At 36.9% G+C, this 21,229-nt stretch overlaps 1 protein-coding gene across 11 annotated transcripts in view; it reads right to left on the bottom strand.

Annotated features, from left to right (window-relative positions):
* Nucleotides 1–21,229, bottom strand: part of LOC139132396 (probable 3',5'-cyclic phosphodiesterase pde-5) — a 243,066-nt gene that overhangs the window by 132,139 nt on the left and 89,698 nt on the right. For all 11 annotated transcript variants that reach the window (XR_011552272.1, XM_070698733.1, XM_070698724.1 and 8 more), the window contains 5 exons: nt 18,763–18,800; nt 18,033–18,194; nt 12,899–12,930; nt 2,663–2,771; nt 1,900–1,993 (listed from right to left, as the gene is read on the bottom strand). Coding sequence is in view for 10 of the 11 variants with exons in the window: in XM_070698733.1 (XP_070554834.1) it covers nt 1,900–1,993; nt 2,663–2,771; nt 12,899–12,930; nt 18,033–18,194; nt 18,763–18,800 (435 nt within the window). In the remaining variant the exon portion in view is untranslated. The remainder of the gene's footprint in view (nt 1–1,899; nt 1,994–2,662; nt 2,772–12,898; nt 12,931–18,032; nt 18,195–18,762; nt 18,801–21,229) is intronic.

Raw genomic sequence — 21,229 nt, 5'->3', positions numbered from 1 at the left:
TCCATCGGCAAGGTGCCAGTGGCCGATGCCGTTTCTTTTTGACGCTATCCGTTGTTAACACATGAGATGAATACTAATCAAACCAATCACGCTGCTCATAACAAAGGCAACACCATAGGCGCGTCCATCAGCCAATCACACTATTTAACAAGTGAAAGATCGGGCTCAAAAAACCACAAATGGGGTACTTAGAAACTGTTTTATGTTTGTGCAGTTCAAGTGGGGAAAGGGGTCACGAAACTGCTAATCGTACGTGTGCCACCAAATAGCTGGCTGTACGATCCCGAAATTAATAGGTCTATAAGAATAATCTAATTACGTTAAAAGTAGCCGGGAAAAAATGCAAAACAGGTGGGACAACATTGCACGGTACTTCATCCTTCCACACAGTTTTAAAAAAATCGGCTCAGGGATAACAGAGAAATGGCTGCTGACGGATGAACAGATGACGGGACCCAATCTATAAGTCCCCACCGGACTGCGTCCTCGGGGACTGATTATCTGCCTTGCAGCACATTCCAGCACATCCTAAATGTAGAGGATAACATATGAAGCAGTTCATGTACAATGCAATAATGCCCCTGCGATGAGGAGATGGGGCTGACTTGGATAGCAATCTGTTCCTTCATTCTTGTGGGCAGATGAAGATCAGATTGTGCTCAAAGAGGAGCTAGCAGAAGGAGAGAATAAGAATGATATGATATTTCATGATCAATCATAGACATGGGAGACCGGTTGGTTGCTATCAAGAGAAGTCCTATGTAACTGTGATTGAAAAGCTGACATAAACAGCTGAGCAAAACATGGGTATCATGTGAGTGTTACAGGTACACTAAGACTTCTTAGCAGTCTGCTGTCAAGGGAACACCATCTGCAGTAAAATAAAATACCATACAAGAAGACAAAGGTAAAGCCAAGCTTAGAAAGAGAGAGATTCTAATACATGAAGGACTGAGAGAACAACTACCATGCGGTAGGTGGAATATGCATGATGTTTAACTTTTTAGACAGACAGCGCCTACACACGAAGCACATTACAAATCCTCCAAATAATGCTTGAAACCAAAATTGGAGGCAAAGATTAATAACAGTACTAAGTATTTAGTTGAAAAATAACAGGAAGTAAAAGTGCATGTCTTTGTTGTTGAAGGCACAGAGAAATTCACTTTGGTTCAATAACATATAAGAAGGCAAAGACACTGCCATCTAGAAACAACATGTGTGTACAATAGAGAAATGACTAAAATCATGTGGGAGCCTGTTTGACGTCATACAGACTCCTCTATGGGAATATTCTCTGGGCAGAAATGTAATATTACTGACAGTTGTACTCCTATTTGATGAAAATTGATGTGCTCATATATGACCTGTACAGTACTGATAAAGGATAATAATGTACCGGTAAAGTCAGTCAGTGTGACCAGAGATGACAAGGCTGCCATGGACAAATGAAAAGGAATATTTCTTTTTTTCTTTTCTTTTTTCATGCAGGTAATACATGCTTCAGGGACAGATATTAGGACTCTCAAATTTTTACAATATTTTGCTGGTCTAGTGCTTGTTGGCTCGATTTGAAACCATTTGTGAAAATGAAGTTTTCCACCACTTTTGTGATAATTGAAAATTTGATTTTTTTTCATAGAGTTAACAGAGGGTAGATGCCATTTTGAATTTCAAGTGTTGATAAATGTCAGGTAATTTATTTGTAATGTCTAGTACTGAAATTGGTTTAAAGTTTCCTTGAGGATGGTTGTAGGGATGAAACATCTTTTGGTTTTGAAGCTGGTAATACCTTCATGTACGAAAAGCTATCTTTACAATACAAGTACACTCAATAACCATCTACTTCAAAGAGATGGATTGTTAGAAAAGTTACTGATCTACTGAATCATTACGCACCTATACATTCTCCATTGGATTGCATAATTGGTAATGCCAATACTGTGTGTACATCCGGAACTTTTACAGCCATTCCATCAGGATACCTAGAATCCTGGAAAACCACAAATCAAAGGTTGCCGTTATGCAGTAAAAATAATTGTGATAATAACTAGTTCTGGTATTGAATAACTCACAGAGAAAACAAGTGTTCTGTTATAGAAATACATAGGTCTTACTTAACACATGTCAGTGTGACTCCAATATGGTTGTTTGCGATTGGAGGTTTGTTTATACTGAATATGGCTGCACATGCAACACCAGACACTGCCACTAGAATTTGGACAAATTTTTGGACAAATTTATGTATAAAAGTTGTGTCATTAACAATAACAATGAAAAGTACTTTAAGCAATGATGCCATTAGTAGCAGCAAAGACATTCAATATTAATTACAAAATGACAGTAAATACAATAGAGAATGTCATTGAGTATTTTCTAGTTCACAGATAATGCAACCTTCATTCACTAAAACCCAATCCAATAGACTCCTTCTGATACAAAATATCAAACCTGCGCAAATACCACAGCTGCAATGAAAGATATGAATCTTCCTGTCAAAGCTCACTAGTAAAAATACCTATATTAGCCAAGTCAAATTTATAAGAAAGTGTACGACATCATTCAAGACTTTGACGAAAGGTATGGGGAGGTAGTATCCATAGCTACACACAACTGTTACTAAATCAACTTAAATGACAACAATGTCGATAAAGTATCTCACCTTTTCAAGATTTACATCTTTTTCTGATGTGCAAACTGTCTGCAAAGAATGAGCAACAAAACCAGCGATTGTCAAGCCTTTGTCAACTTTCCATCTTGCAGAGTTATCACTGAAAATATAACAAGATACAAAAGTAGTGACAATGTCACTATTCACTCCCATATAGTTATCAAAGCAAGCCAACAATTGCATGAAACATGGACATACATACTGACAGACTGACATAAACAGACTGGCACAGAGTGATGACATTGGCCCAAGTGTGCCCATGGAGAGTGATAGAGATGTAACATGGAAAGTGATAAAGCCCATGGAGAGTGATAAAGATATAACAAACAGCTGAATGTAATGATAAAATAGTTAAATATAGGCCTACAGGCACTCAGGGTGAGTATGTTACAGCAATTTGATTAGTTTCTTTTCCTTTTCTACGTCTGTGATAATTTTTAAGACAATCAATCTGCAAGGTAGTTTATGTATTGACAAATATGTCATCTTTTACTAGCACACAGCAAACTATTCTTGACTCCCCCCCCCAGGATATCAAATCGTCCACCCCTTTGTATGACCATCTTTGCATTAGATATACAATGACCAGATAGCAGGAAGTGTGCCAACTATTTACAACCTTGATACTCTTAAACATTCAAAACATTTTGGAACATATTTGTTGGAAACCAAACCTGCTAAAATCACCTCAGCTATAATGTTTTCTAATAATTTTTTACCGCATTTCAACACCAAATACAGTTTACCATATCAAATGCTTACTAAATCACCACATTATATACTCTTGGTTCCAGTCGGTATAAAATTACCAAAAAAGTCTTAAAAATACAAAATGAAAGATGTCCCTGTAAAATTGACAGTTCCGCAAAGTTGCCCCAAAAATTCAAAATTCCAGATTTCAACCTAATTTCAATACATAATACCCTAGGAACCTGTTTACTAAATATCAAAGCAATCAGATTGGAAAATTTTGACAAACAAATGTTTTTAACTAAAAATGAGAAAAATTGCCCCAAAGATACAAAAGTGCAGGTTTCATCCTAATTTCTATATACCTTATTAACATAAACCCTAGGAACCTGTACACTAAGTATCAAAGCTACCAGTTTGATAGTTTTAGGAGAAATTTTTTTTATCAAAACAAGTCATTGACAATGACACAGTCCCCACTTGTACTTTAATTAAAAGTCCTCTGAGAGGAAAAAGTCCTCTTCATTAATTAGGTCTGTGATGAAAAATACTGCATTAAAGATGGGGCTTAATGGTCAAAAATGAGTTCCATGGTGGTAAAAACATGAAACCAATGTAAGCCCGCATACTAATTACAAAAGGTCATTAAAATGAATCAATTTGTACTTAATCAACAGGATGATGCGAAACATTTTTGCATCCTATCCTAACACTGACAGATTATCACCGGTAAAGTTTGATACAGTACAATTTGTTTAGACCTACCTGAGTTATGGCTAAGGACATGAAAAAATTGTAACAAAATGGCCGCCATGCAACCATATTGGATCACATCGTGAAACAAATTAAAGTGTATATGTATGATATAGGTCAATGTCCTTGTACCAACTTTGAATGAAATTTGTTCAGACCTGCCTGAGTTATGGCTCCGTACATGAAAAAATTGTAACAAAATGGCCGCAACGCGGCCATATTCGATTAGATCGTGAAACATATCGAAGTGCATATGTATGATATAGGTCAATGTCCTTGTACCAACTTTGAATAAAATAAGTTGAGATGTGCCTTAGTTATGGCCCCATACATGAAAAAATCGTAACAAAATGGCCGCCATGCGGCCATATTGGATTGTATCACAAAACAAATCAATGTGGATATGCATGACATAGGTCAATGTCTTTGTACAAACTTTTAATAAAATTAGTTGAGATGTGCCTAAGTTATGGCTAAGGACATAAAAATATTGTAACAAAATGGCCGCCATGCGGCCATATTGGATCATATCGTGAAACAAATTAAAGTGCATATGTATGATACAGGTCAATGTCCTTGTACCAACTTTGAATAAAATTTGTTCAGACCTGCCTGAGTTATGGCTCTGTACATGAAAAAATTGTAACAAAATGGCCGCAACGCGGCCATATTCGATTAGATCGTGAAACAAATCGAAGTGCATATGTATTATATAGGTCAATGTCCTTGTACAAACTTTGAATAAAATAAGTTGAGATGTGCCTGAGTTATGGCTAAGGACATAAAAATATTGTAACAAAATGGCCGCAACGCGGCCATATTCGATTAGATCGTGAAACAAATCGAAGTGCATATGTATGATATAGGTCAATGTCCTTGTACAAACTTTGAATAAAATAAGTTGAGATGTGCCTGAGTTATGGCTAAGGACATAAAAATATTGTAACAAAATGGCCGCCATGCGGCCATATTGGATCATATCGTGAAACAAATTAAATGCATATGTATGATACAGGTCAATGTCCTTGTACCAACTTTGAATGAAATTTGTTCAGATCTGCCTGAGTTATGGCTCTGTACATGAAAAAATTGTAACAAAATGGCCGCAACGCGGCCATATTCGATTAGATCGTGAAACAAATCGAAGTGCATATGTATGATATAGGTCAATGTCCTTGTACCAACTTTGAATAAAATAAGTTGAGATATGCCTGAGTTATGGCTCCGTACATGAAAAAATTGTAACAAAATGACGAGTGACCTAACAGTCGACAGAGCTCTGCTATGTTATGTAGAGAATAACTTTTTGTGATACATGTGTTGATGAGGAAGGTGGATATCTTTGATAGCTCATTTCAGGATGGCCTCACCAAAAATAGCAAAATTAGCTGCAAAAGTACGAAATTGAAGATTTCATCATAATTTCAATATATATACTGGTATATATAGGAACCTGTATACCTAATATCAAAGCTATCAGATGAGTAACATTTGAGAAACAAAGATTTTGACTAAAAAACGACAAAAATTGTCCCAGAAATAAAAAAAATTGAAGATTTCATCAAATTTTAATATATCAAACTGAGACAACCCCTAGCAACCTGAATACCGAATATAAAAGTTATCAGACAGGTTGAATTTGAGAAACACATTTATTGACCAAAAAATGGCAAAAATTGCGCAAAAAATACAAAATTGCAGATTCCATCATAATTTCAACAGCGGCTTGGTGGCAACAACGTCCTTTGGACCTCCTTAGTGTTTATCATTTGCGATAAAATGTGAAGTTCGTCAAAAATTCAAATTGTTTGGACATAAATGAAAGTTATTTGAACTGGTTGGTTACTGCTCCAGCATAAGTTCAAGGATGGAATCTTAAGTATCAACAGCTTTGATATGTGTGAAAGTGAATTAAGACATGGAACTAACTAAGGATAAAAAATTTGTAAAACAGGAAATGGTGAACTTATGAAATGCAGAACGGGAGAAAAATTTAGCAACAAAGTATTGTACCATAAGTGGACAATCGCTAATCTAAACCAAATTACTTACACTGGATTGTTGTCATTGATTACACATGTATCTATTGTCAATCAAATAGAAAATAAGTTTGGGCCATTGACTAAAAAACATTTGCTTGTTACACTCACCACACTATCATGTACTTAGTGTTTGGAGTGTACACCTATCTACAATACATGTTCGATAGTGTACTTAGTGTTTTGAGTGTACACCTATCTACAATACATGTTCAATGAAAAAAGTTTGGAGACTGTGAAGTCAACCATACATCTTAATCTATGACACTAAATAAGTTTACCCCTCAACTGTGTGTAGGCAAAAACAAAATTTAATTTTGAATTACGTTATGCAGGGAAGGACATACAGCAAACTAAATATCATAAAAACTGAATATAGAATGATATGGAAATGTTGTGAGACAGTCATAAGTATCTGGTGTGTGCTAAGAGACAAATGTTAAAATTGGACAGCATCATCCTGACCACAGTTTCTCTGACCATAGAGTGTAGCTCCATGCTCTGACTGGTTTGTTTCCTTCTGATTTTCTGATAGTGATACAGTGGTAGTAGGTACAAAATATTTATAATATGCTGCTATTCACGATAGTTATTTAACATAGCTTGCATTTTTTCACAGTAGAACTCAATTTTACATGTGAGATAAATTTCTCGTAAACTGTAAATTCTGGCTTCAGGCAGCTCAAACGTTGCAATACTAAAATGTTTTGATTATGATACGGGGTGACTTGCACAAGTACACATATGTGCACTCTGCAGTCGATGTAATAATTTAGAGTCAACTACATTCAAGCATAGTGATGTTGACAATTACATGGATGCAAGTGCACGATTTCAAGTAGCCACGAGGAAATTCTGAGGGTATTTTCATGGAAATATCTAGGTAACAACATATGCGCGTACTTCCTAAGTGAATCGATCAACATATAAGCACACACTGTCTTTAGCGATCGAAGTCAACAATTATGTCAAAATCAACACACAACTGATGAAATTACCCAAATAAGCAACAGAAAATACATAAGTTATCACTGCGTTGAGAGGACAGCATATCTTCAACTCCACAATGACGCTAAAAAGTTATATGCACGTGCACACACTAAGCATGGCCTCGCTCGGGACCCAGATGCATACAGGCCGGTGGATTGCCTTCCTCGGTAGATCTTACCGCTTTGCCAGCAAAACAAATAGATTTGCCGGTACCCGTTGATTATCGCCTACAGAGGCCATCATTGTTCAGTTGATCGAAGGCAACTTTCGTACCATAAAATACACGACATCACTAAAAGTACCATCACTGTCAACTTTACATTTATGAAACATTACACTGAAACGTTTCCAACGTAAAAAATACCGCAATTATACGGTGTCGCTCAAATTTGATCAGAATTGGTACATACCAAAGATCAACAATAAGTGTTATTTCTATCTGTTCAGTGCAGGAAAATTATACGTTGATGTTATGACAATTTCTGCACAGTACAACCAGAAAAACAACAAGAAATATTTAAACCAGAAAATTAAGAATGACAAAAGTAAATAAGGTCTGAAACTTTAGATACTGAAGGTCAACTTTAGCAACATGCATAGCAGAGAATCTTTCTACCATGGATGTACAAAAATAGACATCCATATGGTTTCAGCAGATCTGTTAATATGTCACAGTTCATAAACAATGACAGGAAATGAACAATTAGCTGTTTCAGTTACAGCTACCACTCCCAAACATAATAGGTACCCTGCATACAAATAGGTTAAAGGTCAAAATCCTCTTATTCAGATGTGTGGGCTGATTCAGTTCACTGCCACCACTCCTGCACACTTGCAGTATTTCCCTTTTCTTACCTCATTTGCACATTTTTGACACTGATGTGTTCATTTGAACAAATTCACATCTCAACCCCTACATCTACCTGTACACCAAATACTGAGATGGTAGCTTTGGCGGTATGGGAGCCTTTGTGTGTGACGGACATACATCCGCACATACCCACAAATATACAGACATACAGACGCCACTCAGACTCATCATATAAGCTCTTTTTGGTATTTATATATAAAACCAAATATGAGCTAAAAATTGGACTAGTCCGAGAAACAAGATGGCGTCTCTTTCGATTCTTCAACTTGCATTTTTTGTCCTTCAATTGTGTGCATGCGCAGACAGTAGCTTTAGCACAATCGACTAAAAATCAACTGAATGTAAATTAAATTGGATAAAAGTATTATTTAAAGGCATACATCACCACAATTTGAACATTTCTGACCAAGGCATTTAGTTTATCTGTAGGAACCTGTATACCAAATATCAAAGCTGTCAGACGAGCAGTTTTGATGAAATAAAGTTTTGACCAAAAATGACAAAAAAATTCCTTAAAAATACAGATTTGCATATTTCATCACAATTTGAACAAATCTAAGTTGGGTTATCCCTAGGGACCTGTATACCAAATAACAAAGCTGTCTGACCAGTGGTTATGAAGAAGATTTTTTACCAAAAATGCCTTTTTGGCACTAACTTAAATATTTTCAACAATATCAAAAAATTAAAAAAAAAAATCATATTTTTCATCTACACAACAAATATCAAATCAGTAAGTACTGCGGTTCTCAAGATATTTGAGTAGACGGACGCCTCACAAACGGACATACATACATACATACATACATACATACATACATACATACAGACTGACGACGGACGCTGGACAGATACCCATCCCAATAGCTTCTATAGATTATAGTCTAAAGTAGCTAAAAATAGTGACAATGTCACCGTTCGCTCCCATATAGTTATCAAACAAGCCAACAATTGTATGAAACATGGACATACATACAGACAGACTGACATACACAGACTGGCACAGAGTGATGGCATTGGCCTCAAAGTGTGCCTTGGCCAATGGAGAGTGATAAAGATATAACAAACAGCTGAATGTATAGGATAAAGCCCGAGTACGAGGGCTCTTCTGGTATATAAAGTCCAACCCAACGATAAAATGTCGAGGCTGCAGGCCGAGACATTTTATCGTAGGGTTGGACTTTATATACCAGAAGAGCCCGAGTACGAGGGTTTTATCAGACTTAAAAACTATCGCCCCTAACTGATATATTTTTGTTTTCAATGTGTTTATGTCAACCGTCCCCTTTGTCAATGTAACATGTTTAGGATATGAATTAAAACTTTTATTTGTGAAATAGCCTTCCAATGTAATGGAACATCCTATAAATGCCCTAGGGCACATTATATAAATGCCCTAGGGCACAGCAGATTTTGTGTTGCAGCTGGTTTCCGCTGTGTTACCAAATTTGAATATTAAAACGTACCAGATGTCTACAGAATATGACATGTTCACTTTTGATTGAACAGTACTTTACTACGGCGCAGTCATTCGTTTCTGGAATTTGGTGACCAAGGCTTTACGAGTAGATAAAACACCCTGAATTGAGCACTCTGATTGGTCAATCAACAGAAGATAGTTTTTAAGTAATGATAAAATAGTTAAATATAGGCAAACAGGCACTCAGGGTGAATATGTTACAGCAATTTGATTAGTTTCTTTTCCTTTTCTACTTCTGTGATAATTTTTAAGACAATCAATCTGCAAGGCAGTTTATGTATTGACAAATATGTTACCTTTTATTTTACAAGCACACAGCAAACTGTTCATGATATTTCATTTACAATATTTGACATAGACTGAAAGTGAAATACATAACATGCAACCAATGTTTACATTTTTCCCATATTCACCAGATACATGGAGAGATTTCAACATCATCATCATCATCATGTTTTCTTCCCTTACAACTGGTCGATCCACATCTGGAACAGCTTACAAACTTAGCCAATTACACAAGGACAATGACACAAGAGATAAAGTTACGAAATTATCTGTGGTGAACTTGACTATTCCTTTCAAATCCTTACCTAACTTGACATCTTAAACTAATATAAACTGTATGGTTACTTGTGGGCATAAATACATCAGGGGTGGACCATTTGATATGGGGGGTGTCTGGAAGATTGATGAGGTACATTATCTTTTTTATCCTATCCATTGTACATTCTTTTATTCCCACTCTCCCACCTTTTCTTTTCGTCACACCTGCTCTGGCTGAATTTGTTATTAACATTTGTTTGGTATTTTTTTCAAAATCTGCCAGGACCCCCTCCCCATGATATCAAATGGTCCACCCCTTTGTACTGACCATCTTTGCTTGAGATATACAATGACCAGAGGGAGGAAGTGTGTCAACTATTTACAATCTTGATACTCTTAAACATTGAAAAAATTTTGGAATATATCTGTTGAAAATCGAACCTGCTAAAATCACCTCAGTATAATTTCTAATGATTTATTTAATAAAATTTTACCAAAGCACACAATTCTAGATATTTCTCTGAAAATTCAAAATGAGCAATCTAGCAGTTATGTAGAGAATAAGGAGGAGGAATCTTTACAAGCCCACTTAAGGTCCACCTGACCAAAATGGCAAAAATAGCTGCAAAAATACCTAATGTATTTAAAGATTTTTTCATAATTTGAACATATTGAATAAAATTATCTGTAAGAACATGTCTACTACACATCAAAGCTATCAGACAAGTGCTTTTGGAGAAACAAATTTTTGACCAAAAAGGGCAAAAATTGCCCCAAAATTCAAAATTCCAGATTTCAACCTTATTTCAATATATCATATTAACATAAACCCTAGGAACCTCTTTATTTAATATCAAAGCAATCAGATTGGTAAATTTTGAGAAACAAATTTGTTGCCCAAAATTAGAAAAATTGTCCCCCCCCCATACAGAATTGCAGATTTCATCCTAATTTCAATATTTCTTATTAACATAAACCCTAATGTCAAAGCTACCAGATCAGTAGTTTTAGGAGAAAAAATTTTTGACCAAAAAAGGCAAAAATTGCCCGTAAAATAAAAAAAATGCCAGTTTCAACCTAACTTCAATAAATTGTATTGATACCTGTATACAAAATATCAAAGCTATCAGATCAGTAGTTTTTGGATAAAAAAATTATTGACCAAAAATTAGGAAAATAGCCCCAAAATTACAAATATGATAATATCAATAAAATTTGTACAAACTTGACTGAGGTCATCCTGAGGAACATAAATATTAACTTTCAGAGCGATCAGATAAGCGATTTCATAGAATAAGGTTTTTTGACTAAAAAATACAAACATGCAAATTTCACCCAAATTTGTGCACACATAATTTAGAATACTAAAGGATCCTGCATACTAAGTTTGAAACCCAATCTGACCACTTCTTACTGAGTTTTAGCCATTTGCAGGATTTTCCTTTTCCCCCTCATTTGCATATTTTGGCACTAATATGTTCGGTGAACAAATTCACATCTCCAACCCAAGGTGCACCTGTAAACCAAATACTAAGACAGCAGCTATTGCGGTTTGGGAGTTTTTGATCTGGACGGACTAACAGACATACATACATACATACATACATACCGGTACATACATACACACACACACACACACGCGCCATTTTGCTACCTTATAAGAGTACTTCCCCTTTGCATATATACATATGCATATATGGGAGCTAAAAATTGCCAGTTTTAACCTAACTTCAATATATTATATCAAGATAAATCTTAGATACCTGTATACCAAATATCAAACTTGTATATTTCAGGACAATTTCCACATATCTAACTATTGTAATCTCTGTACGTCTGTGTACCAAATATAAAAGCTGTCTGTCCAGAGGTTTTAAAAAGAAAATACTGTTCAAGATTTTTTGACCAAAAATGACAAAATTGCTCAAAAATAGTAATTTTCCCAATTTTGTCATAATTTCAACAAATTAGGAGAGTAACACCCTCGCAAAGATCCCACCCAAATTTGAGAGCGATCATGAGGGGATTGGCCGGCACAAACCATGTAGGTAGACTAATCCCCTGAGAGCGGAAAAATTCCCCATTACCGAATTAACGGCTTATGACTCCCCAGAGAGTAAATAAACTACCGATCAAGTATAACAAAAGATCACAATGTTTATGAATATGAAATCACCCGTGATATTTGTAGAGCAATCACCGATTGACAGTCAGTTCACACCTCAAGTAAGGTATCTTTTCATATGCAAATGATTTCGAACCTACAGCGTTTGTGCCGGGGAATCTTGGCATGGATTGGGCTGGCGGTTTCAGAGAAGAATAATTTTTACTGAAAATGAGAAAAATCACCAAAAAATTCAGTAAAAATACAAAATTAAATATATCTTCACAATATTCATAAAACTGTATAAGGTTCACCTAAGGTACTTGCACACAAATTTTCAAAGCAATCGAAACAGCAGTTCTTGAGTTATTAATTCTTGACCATTTTCACATTTTATAAGCTCATTTGCATAATTTTGGCAATGCAGATTTCATTTGAACAAAATCCCATCTATAGCCCAGGATGCATCCACACACCAAATACCAAGCTGAAACGAGCAGCGGTTTGCATGTTTTTGATGTTGACGGACATATTGTACGTACGTACGTATACATACAAACGCCATCGACTTCAGCTTATACGATAAACTCACATTGGTATAACCAAATGTGAGCTAAAAAAAGACCTATCATCACCTTAGCAGTCAATGCACTTCTATGTAAATGATCTATTGCAGTTATGAAATTCTAATGCAGATCATCACAGGAAATTATTTCCAGACTTTTATATTAGTATTGTATTAATAAATGTTACTTACATTAAATTGCTTGGTTTGAAAAGATAAAGCTCCTGAAGAAAAATAGAAAAATACAGAAATAAGTGATATGTGACTCAAAACTACACATGTACCGGTGCAGATACAGTGTCCAAAGAAACAAGTCAAACAAAACAATTGATAACTCCATCTCCCTTATGTTCCCCCAAATTTTGTAAAAATAGTTTGACTCGTCTCGGCAAAAACTAGTTCAGGACAATCCCAAAATTGACCATTAAATTGCTGGTGAAACTAATATTTCATCATGACACCCCCCAAATCAGCCTTCATTATGCTCCCCATGCTGCAACGTAGAAAATATTACTGAACCAGCTATTTTGAAACATTGGAAATGAGTCCTTCATTTTATGAGATCAAAGTGACCATTAACCCTTTTCCTGCCAAGTTCATATTTCACCAACAGGTCAATATGGTTAAAATTAATGAAACACAAAATATTCCATATGGTGCATTTTTAAAAACATAGGGCCAAAGTCCCTGACGCTACTATAGACATGGATACAAAATTAAGTATTTCCTGACTGAATGAAATTATCTCACTAAGGTCATCCTAGGGACATGTAAACCAAATATTAAAGCTGTCTGACCAGCGGTTTTGAAAAAACAAGCGACTCAACAGTCGACAGAGCTCTGCTGTGTTATGTAGAGAATAACCTTTTGTGACACATGTATTGATGAAGAAGGTGGATATCTTTGATAGCTCATTTCAGGATGGCCTGACCAAAAACGGAAAAAAATTCCGTAAAAATACAGATTTGCATATTTCATCAGACTATATTAGTCTATAATAGCAAATAAACGAGAGTTAATTACATTCTAATTAAAGTAAACAAGACTTGCTTAAATCAAGATTTACGTCATAAAAAAACAGCATATCTGTCAGGTTATAAAGAATCTTGAGCTGGTTATCTTTCAATATCAGTATTTTCATCCTATTAATCAAGCACATTTTAACTTTCAAATTAACATTGTAAGTAAGTTCTGTTGAATAAGTTGAGACTCTACGTACTCAGAGAAAGCACACTGAAGAGACAAATGTTTGAAACTTAAGAAGTTCAAGGTCATCAAAAGCATTATAAGGAATCATGTTACACTTTCATTGCACTGTTTACACAGATTACATAATTGCTATAAATAGCACATGAGGAATCTTACAGCCCAGTTTTACCATAAAAACCATATCACTTTGACCACTCTTTTAATTGACCACTCTATTTTTTTCCTCAAAAAGTAATCTTATTTTATCCTTACCAAGTCAACCATAAATGGAAATTAGAACTTTCTCTATCTCTATTTATTTGACCACCCTATCATGACAAACCATTATGAGCAATTTCTTTTAGATAACATAAATGGTGGTTCAGAATATATATCAAAGTTGGGATTCAGGAAAGTTGCCTTTACATGTTTTAATCCTCCAAGATGGTAAGCATTTCACTATGAACTGTCAAAAAAAGTTGAACTTTCTGATAATTTCACACTAAAATTATTTTGGCTTCGATGATTTCCTAATTAATTCAATTATTTAAAATCATATTAATTATTTTTTTCTGGGTGAATTGATAGGGTTTATACAGTACAAGAATTACATACAATGTAAGTTAAATTTTTTTGACCAAAAATGACAAAAAATTCCTTAAAAATACACATCTGCATATTTCATCACAATTTGAACAAATCCAAGTTGGGTTATCCCTAGGGACCTGTATACCAAATAACAAAGCTGTCTGACCAGCGGTTATGAAGAAGAAGATTTTTTACAAAAAACGCCTTTTTTGGCATTAATTTGCCTATTTTCAACAATATTAAAAAATTAAAAAAAACAGTTTCTCAAAATCATATTTTTCATCTACACAACAAATATCAAATCAGTAAGTACTGCGGTTCTCAAGATATTTGAGTGGACGGACGCCTCACAAACGGACATACATACATACATACATACATACATACATACATACATACATACATACATACATACATACATACATACATACATACAGACTGACGCCGGACGGATACCCATCCCAATAGCTTCTATAGACCATAGTCTATAGTAGCTAAAAACTTGAATATTTGAAGGTCCCTGAAAACAGAGATACTGTAAACATGATGTTTACAGACTAAAGCTGCTATAACATACCAAGCCAAGTGAGTGAAAACACATATAGTTTTGGCTCATTTTAACTATATCAGTAACTATCCTACTTTGTTGCCATGTATTATTTTGCGTCACCAAATATAGTCCCCAATTTCTCTCAGGTCACATGCCACAAATAAACCGCATATAAATACCTTAATACAATTTATTTAATTGATAACATGCAAAAAGATGTTATTTCAACGTTGAGTTAAAATAAATAACAATAAATATCAATGCTCAGAAACACTGGTATAGTCATAGTTTACTGTATGTCTGTGCCTACTGACTATTTTCACTTTTTGTGTCAGACTATTTAAAATCACATATTTTCGCTTGCATGGAGGTTCACAAATACTACAGGTAACATTGAATGTACCATCAGCTATAGTGCAGTTATCGAATATCGATGTGGATTCGACAATGTAAGTTTTTGAGGATTTTGGTGTGCTTATGGTACAGTATATGTCTGAGGCTGTTGAAGAGTCATGAAGAGTCATGTTGATGGGATTTGTCAGGCAAGATATGGGACATAGTGTACTGCTGTTTGTCAGACAACTTGCAATAGTTATTAACCCTTTGAACCCGGCTCGGACAGAAATGTCCGATGATGTCATAGAGTACCAGGGGGTCAGGGTGCAAAGGGTTAACTGACTACACATTTTTGTGCGCACTTTTCTGCATTGTGTGTTGGTGGTATGTTGTTGTCATTCAGTTTCTGCAGTAGCAAGTATTTCCTGGCACTTGTATTGCTGAGCCATTTCCCATGACAGGATATTCCACTTTTCCCAGCCATGTTCTTCATTGTTTGGGCAATTGTGTTTGGACCCATTGCCTGACACTTGAACCAAACGGTATCGGACTGTTGCGGTGTGTTTGTTTTAATAGCTAATTAGTAGAAAGGGGTTTCTGGACCCATGATGTTCTTTGGTCGCAATGATGTGTAGAATGAATATAGAGCAACTGGGCACCTATTTTTGTCATCGGGTATGAATATACATCTGTGGTTTTACAGGTCTAACATCGCTCACATTTTCACCTGTTCTAGTCTTCGCCTGGTGTTCATTTGTCATTTAAAACTCTGCCATCAGCATCTCGCTTAAGTTTAACATTGCCCCAACATAGAAATCTATGTTCTTTCACTGCGCTCATTCCAAAATGCAACATATTGTTCAACCACAGCGTTATAATGACTAAATGGGTTGTGTGCACGTTGGCGCACAGTTGCCTAGTAGTCTGCACACAACTTATTTACATCATTGTCAGTGAGAGTATCAGCTTTATGTGGTAGATTTCCCTTACTATGTTTCCTTAGGTTTTCTGTTATGGCTTTTGTTTTCAATTGTCGAGTAGAAAAAAAATCCAAACTTGCATCAACAATGCTTCATACTTGGCCAAATGTAGATGTCTTTCTAAAGTATTTAACATCAGTCTTAGGTAATACATTTCGTACCCAGTTCCATCCTGCTTACAAACACACAGGAAATTTCTGACAAGCCTGTCGAGCTCACAGGGCGTAATATTGGCAATTTCGCGATGTTCGTCGAATTCTTGCAAATACTGTTTGAATAGTCTTCCGTACTGTTTCACTGCTCTGCTGATCCACTGCGAATTGGTCAATGTCATTTGAGGACAACGCAGCAAATATAGAGCTCGAAGTCGACGACGGTACAGCAACTGGTACAGCAGGTGGAGCCTCTTGCACGATCTCCTGATCCTTCTACTTCGGCTCCAATTGAGATATCCATCAAGAAGATCCATACGGAAAGCACAAAAGTCCATCCTCAGGGGTTGGGGTGGGAGTAAGGGTGTCTGCACAGGGTTCTTCTTGCTATGGTTTATTTCATTCAGTATGTTTAACTGCGATATGTAGTGCCAATACAGATTTATACCACCAATCTTTCTTTGCAGCTTTGGTTGCATTGTCTTATGTCAGCACTAGTTTTTGTAACGATTTCTTTTCTCCTTCGCCGTGCCACATATTTGTTGTTTGACAATCTTACGCCATGGAGCTAAAAAGGAGCTCCATGCTCCGAAGTTTTGTCACTGTGTTGCCTCTATTATCTGATGAGTTTGAGTGCCTAATTTGCCAAAGTAAGCACGGGTAAATCACTAATCTGTGGACACTGTCACCAGATTATCACCGCATTAACTTTGACAAAGTCAACAACGAACACACCAGTAAGGTATAACAGAAGGAAGGGAGAAACTCTCAAAAGCCATTTCCGCAGAAACCTACTTTATGATAAACACTTCCCAATTTTACAAACGCCAGTAGTTTTCTAACATGTTGAAACGGGGACAGTGCAATATATGGGTTCATCGGTTGCTTCTTGGGGCTGCAAACCCTGTTCGAAGCCGTGGAGTCAGTGTCTCAATGTGGTCCGTCAGACCAGAAACTGGAACTAGAAACCTTTGACCTTCAGATTGTTTAATTTAATTAGTTTATTTATCCCACACTGTCTATCCCACACTCCTAGTGGCCATGAATGTGAGAAATGATACTGTCTGGGAGGTAAAGGGTTAAAGTGCAAGTGTATTATCATGACATTCTTCCAAATAAAACTGAAAACAGAATTATGTTGATTAAAAAATATGCTGTGATTTACAAAGACAATTGACATTGTTTTGACAACTGGTTTGTCTTGACATAGACTCATTCAAGCATCTTATTTTTGTCAGCTCTTCATTTATTTGAGTCCAAATTTCCACTAAGCATGCAGACAGAATTGTTAACAGCAACATCCTTTAACCCAACTCAAAGGCAGCACTGATATAGAAAACAATGACATAATTACAATAAGTACCACAAATATTGGTAAGGAGCCAAAATGCTGCCCTGACTTTGACACTAGTAAGCCTCATGGACAAGACTTCCTTTTGGTATACTAAGTTCTAACAAAACATAGCATACTACCTACTAAACATTTCCCAATATTCTTAGGTGTCTATCAAAAAGCTGGAATAAGAACTTACACTTGCATTTTCTGCTAGTAAGTAGAGATGACTACCGTCTGCATTGACAGCTGAGCTTATGCAGTCTGTGAGTTCATTTAAGACTTGTGCTTTATTTGGCCGCTGGTGAATATCCTTGGTAAGCTCTTGTAACATTTTCCTTTTATCTTTATGCACACAAAACTGGAAGATGCAAAGATACATTTCATATCAATTCAAGTGTATGATTTGTCAATATTACACTGACATATTATCTGAAGACATACCAGTACTAAACAACAGTTTGGTATACTACCATGTCAGTACTGGTACAAACTGTTTTTCTGCTAGCAAGTTACAAGGTATCAGAACTAAACAACAGTTTGGTACACTGCCATGTCAGTATTGGTACCAGATAGGTTTTTTCTGCAAGCAGGTTACAAAGTACCAGTACTTAATCACAGTTTGGCATGATACCTTTTATCAGAGAAAACTGATAATTCTGTAATTTGTGCCCTTCATAATTTCTTGTGTCTATGAATGAGAAATTTCTATTATTTTCGAAGTAATCTGTAATTGTGAAAACATTAAATTTTACATGTTAATGTTTGCAATGCAAATCAAAACTCAGTACAATGAAATTTTACACTGTACTGGTACAAAACTAAACCTATCAGCAAACAGAATCACAAATTTAGTCAATGATCAGAATATAAATAGGCTTAGTCTTTTTTATTATTGTTCCATTTTATCTACCAGTATTTATGTTTACCTTCCATCTTGACAATCTCCTTGGTGGTGAGTTTGTTCCTGGAAGAAAGTAAACCTCAGTGATGAAGAATGCTGACTTTAATATTCCACATAATTTATACAGCATTTTGACATCAATTGACAATGAAACAATGAGAACACTGACATTAATCTTAATGCTAACAAACTTATGTAATTACTTTGTGAAATATTTTAAAAGCTGCTGCTTTCAGTGGTTTCGGTATTCACAAATATGTCACTCTTCACAGACACATAGAATATCTATGCCTGATTTTCCATGAAAAGTAATCAGCGACTGAAATACATGTAGCATTCAAACAATGATTAACTTTTGCCCATCCATCACATTGACAGTCAGATTTCAACATACACACTTAGAAAGCATTTGGAAAGTTAACCCTTTTCCTGCCGAGCGCCCCTGTCCGTTATCCTGCCAAGTCGGTCAAAACCAGCCCCCTTTTCCGTGTCTACAGAAGATTGGCTCTCCTGCACGCTTTCCTGCCAGGCATTTGGCGGGAAAATACCACATTTTCGGGGTACGATTACCGACCATATACGTGTTAGACTTCAAAAATTTTTGCATGCCCGTATAGAGGGACAACCGCTGATGAGGTTGTGTCGAGAAAATAACGAGGTCTTGGGCGTTGTTTGCCCCGGGGGACGTACACTTTTATGCCCTTTTCTAGCTTACTTTTGCGGAAGTAAAGCTCGTTCGCCGTCACACACGTCCACACCGGGGAAACATCACCTCGCTCGTGAGTTAGTAGAAGACCCAGGGGTTAGTGCTATGGGTGCGGCAGCACCCTCAAACCTGTCCTGTTCCCCCTGGGTTGTGTCACTTGGCCATGTACTTTGAACGACTTGGAAGAGTCGCACAGTGCAGTCTGCTTTGACGTAGTGTCAACGACATAGCTTCGCCATTGAAGGGAAGCGTGTACGTAGTTTGGCCAGTTCAGTGCACACTTAGCTCGTTAGTGTTACCGTTTCCTAACAGGTTAGTTGTGCAGTTGTTACTAAGGTGCAGTTTTGTACCACCTTAGCTCTGGACAGTGCAACTGCTCTATGCACTAACCCAAACGACAGATGGTTGGTACAACGTGTACGTCGCACGAGCACAGCCTCCGTTGGGCTGTGCCCCTCCCACGTGATACAACGCACGTTCATCCATTACTATAGCGTCCTTACGGATCTGCCAAAAACGAAAGTGGGGGTAAAAACAAAACAAACGAAAATATGCGATCATAGATAGTATTTTATTCAGGAATAATTTACATTATGCCGAACAATAAATCTCGGAGTCTGTCTCGACGTCCAAGTGCATGGTCCGTGTTTCAAAAATTACAATCGGGGTGACAGATCCGTGTTACAAAAATTATAATAGGGGGAATTGTACAAAATAATCCGTCTAAACAAAACAAACGAAAATATGCGATCCATAGATAGTATTTTATTCGGGAAATAATTTACATTATGCCGAATAATAAATCTCAGAGTCTGTCTCGACGTCCGAGTGCATGGTCCGTGTTACAAAGATTACAATCGGGGGATTGTACAAAATAATCCGTGTTTCAATTTACAATCAGCGGGATCGTAAAGCACAAACAAACGGCACAACCGTGCTCAAAATGTGATCATGGTCCGTGTTAAGAATACAGTCAAGCCACTGTGAGGCGAAGCTATCCCCTGTCCGTTATTTACGTCGGGTTCTCTTGCTGATGGGTGTCGTCGGGGCTGTGTGAGTAGAGGTCTGCACGCCAACGCTCCTCTTACCTCGTAGCATCATGCGATGATGAAAAGCCGCAAAACACTCGCCCTCGTGAAGATGAACCCCGCACAGACTACATCCTTTGGACGTCTCAGACAGTCGTCCGCTCGCAGTGGTCTTACCCTCTCTGCTGCATACTTTACAGCATTTCTGCCGCCCCTCCAAACGGCTGACAACGTACATCGGCTGATTTTGTGGATTTATGTACGAGGCAAGAGAAACGGTGGCCTCGACCTCTCTCACACTGGGCTGCGATCGCCCACAATAACCGCCAATGAGTTGTTTCCCGACACGCAGATGAAACATCTTATGGGTCAGCTTACTATCAGGGTGTACATGCTTGAAGCATATATATGCATTTACCAGGGCAACATCAATCAGGTAACATGCCAGATATGTCCACCATCTGTGATTCTTGCGCCCAGTGTGAAAGTACTTGCGCTTCTGGTTGGCTCGGTCGACACCTCCCATGTACCGGCGATAATTATACAGCGACAGAGGCACTTGTCGCTGCTCGTCTCCCTCCCCCACTGGCACGCACTCCAAGGTGGATAGACCGTATTCAAGATCAGCACCTGAGCGTTACTATCCTGATAAGCAGTGATGTTAAGACGAGAGTCCGTTCTGGTCGTGGCTTTCATATCCCCAACAGACAGAGGAAGGCGCTTCCTCTTACCCGGCGGAATTAATTGAGGGGCATGGT

Source organism: Ptychodera flava, chromosome 5, assembly GCF_041260155.1.
Source record: "Ptychodera flava strain L36383 chromosome 5, AS_Pfla_20210202, whole genome shotgun sequence".
Classification (NCBI taxonomy): Eukaryota; Metazoa; Hemichordata; class Enteropneusta; family Ptychoderidae; genus Ptychodera; species Ptychodera flava.
Note: the sequence above shows the minus strand (reverse complement) of the source record. Positions and strands in the feature narration are given on the sequence as shown.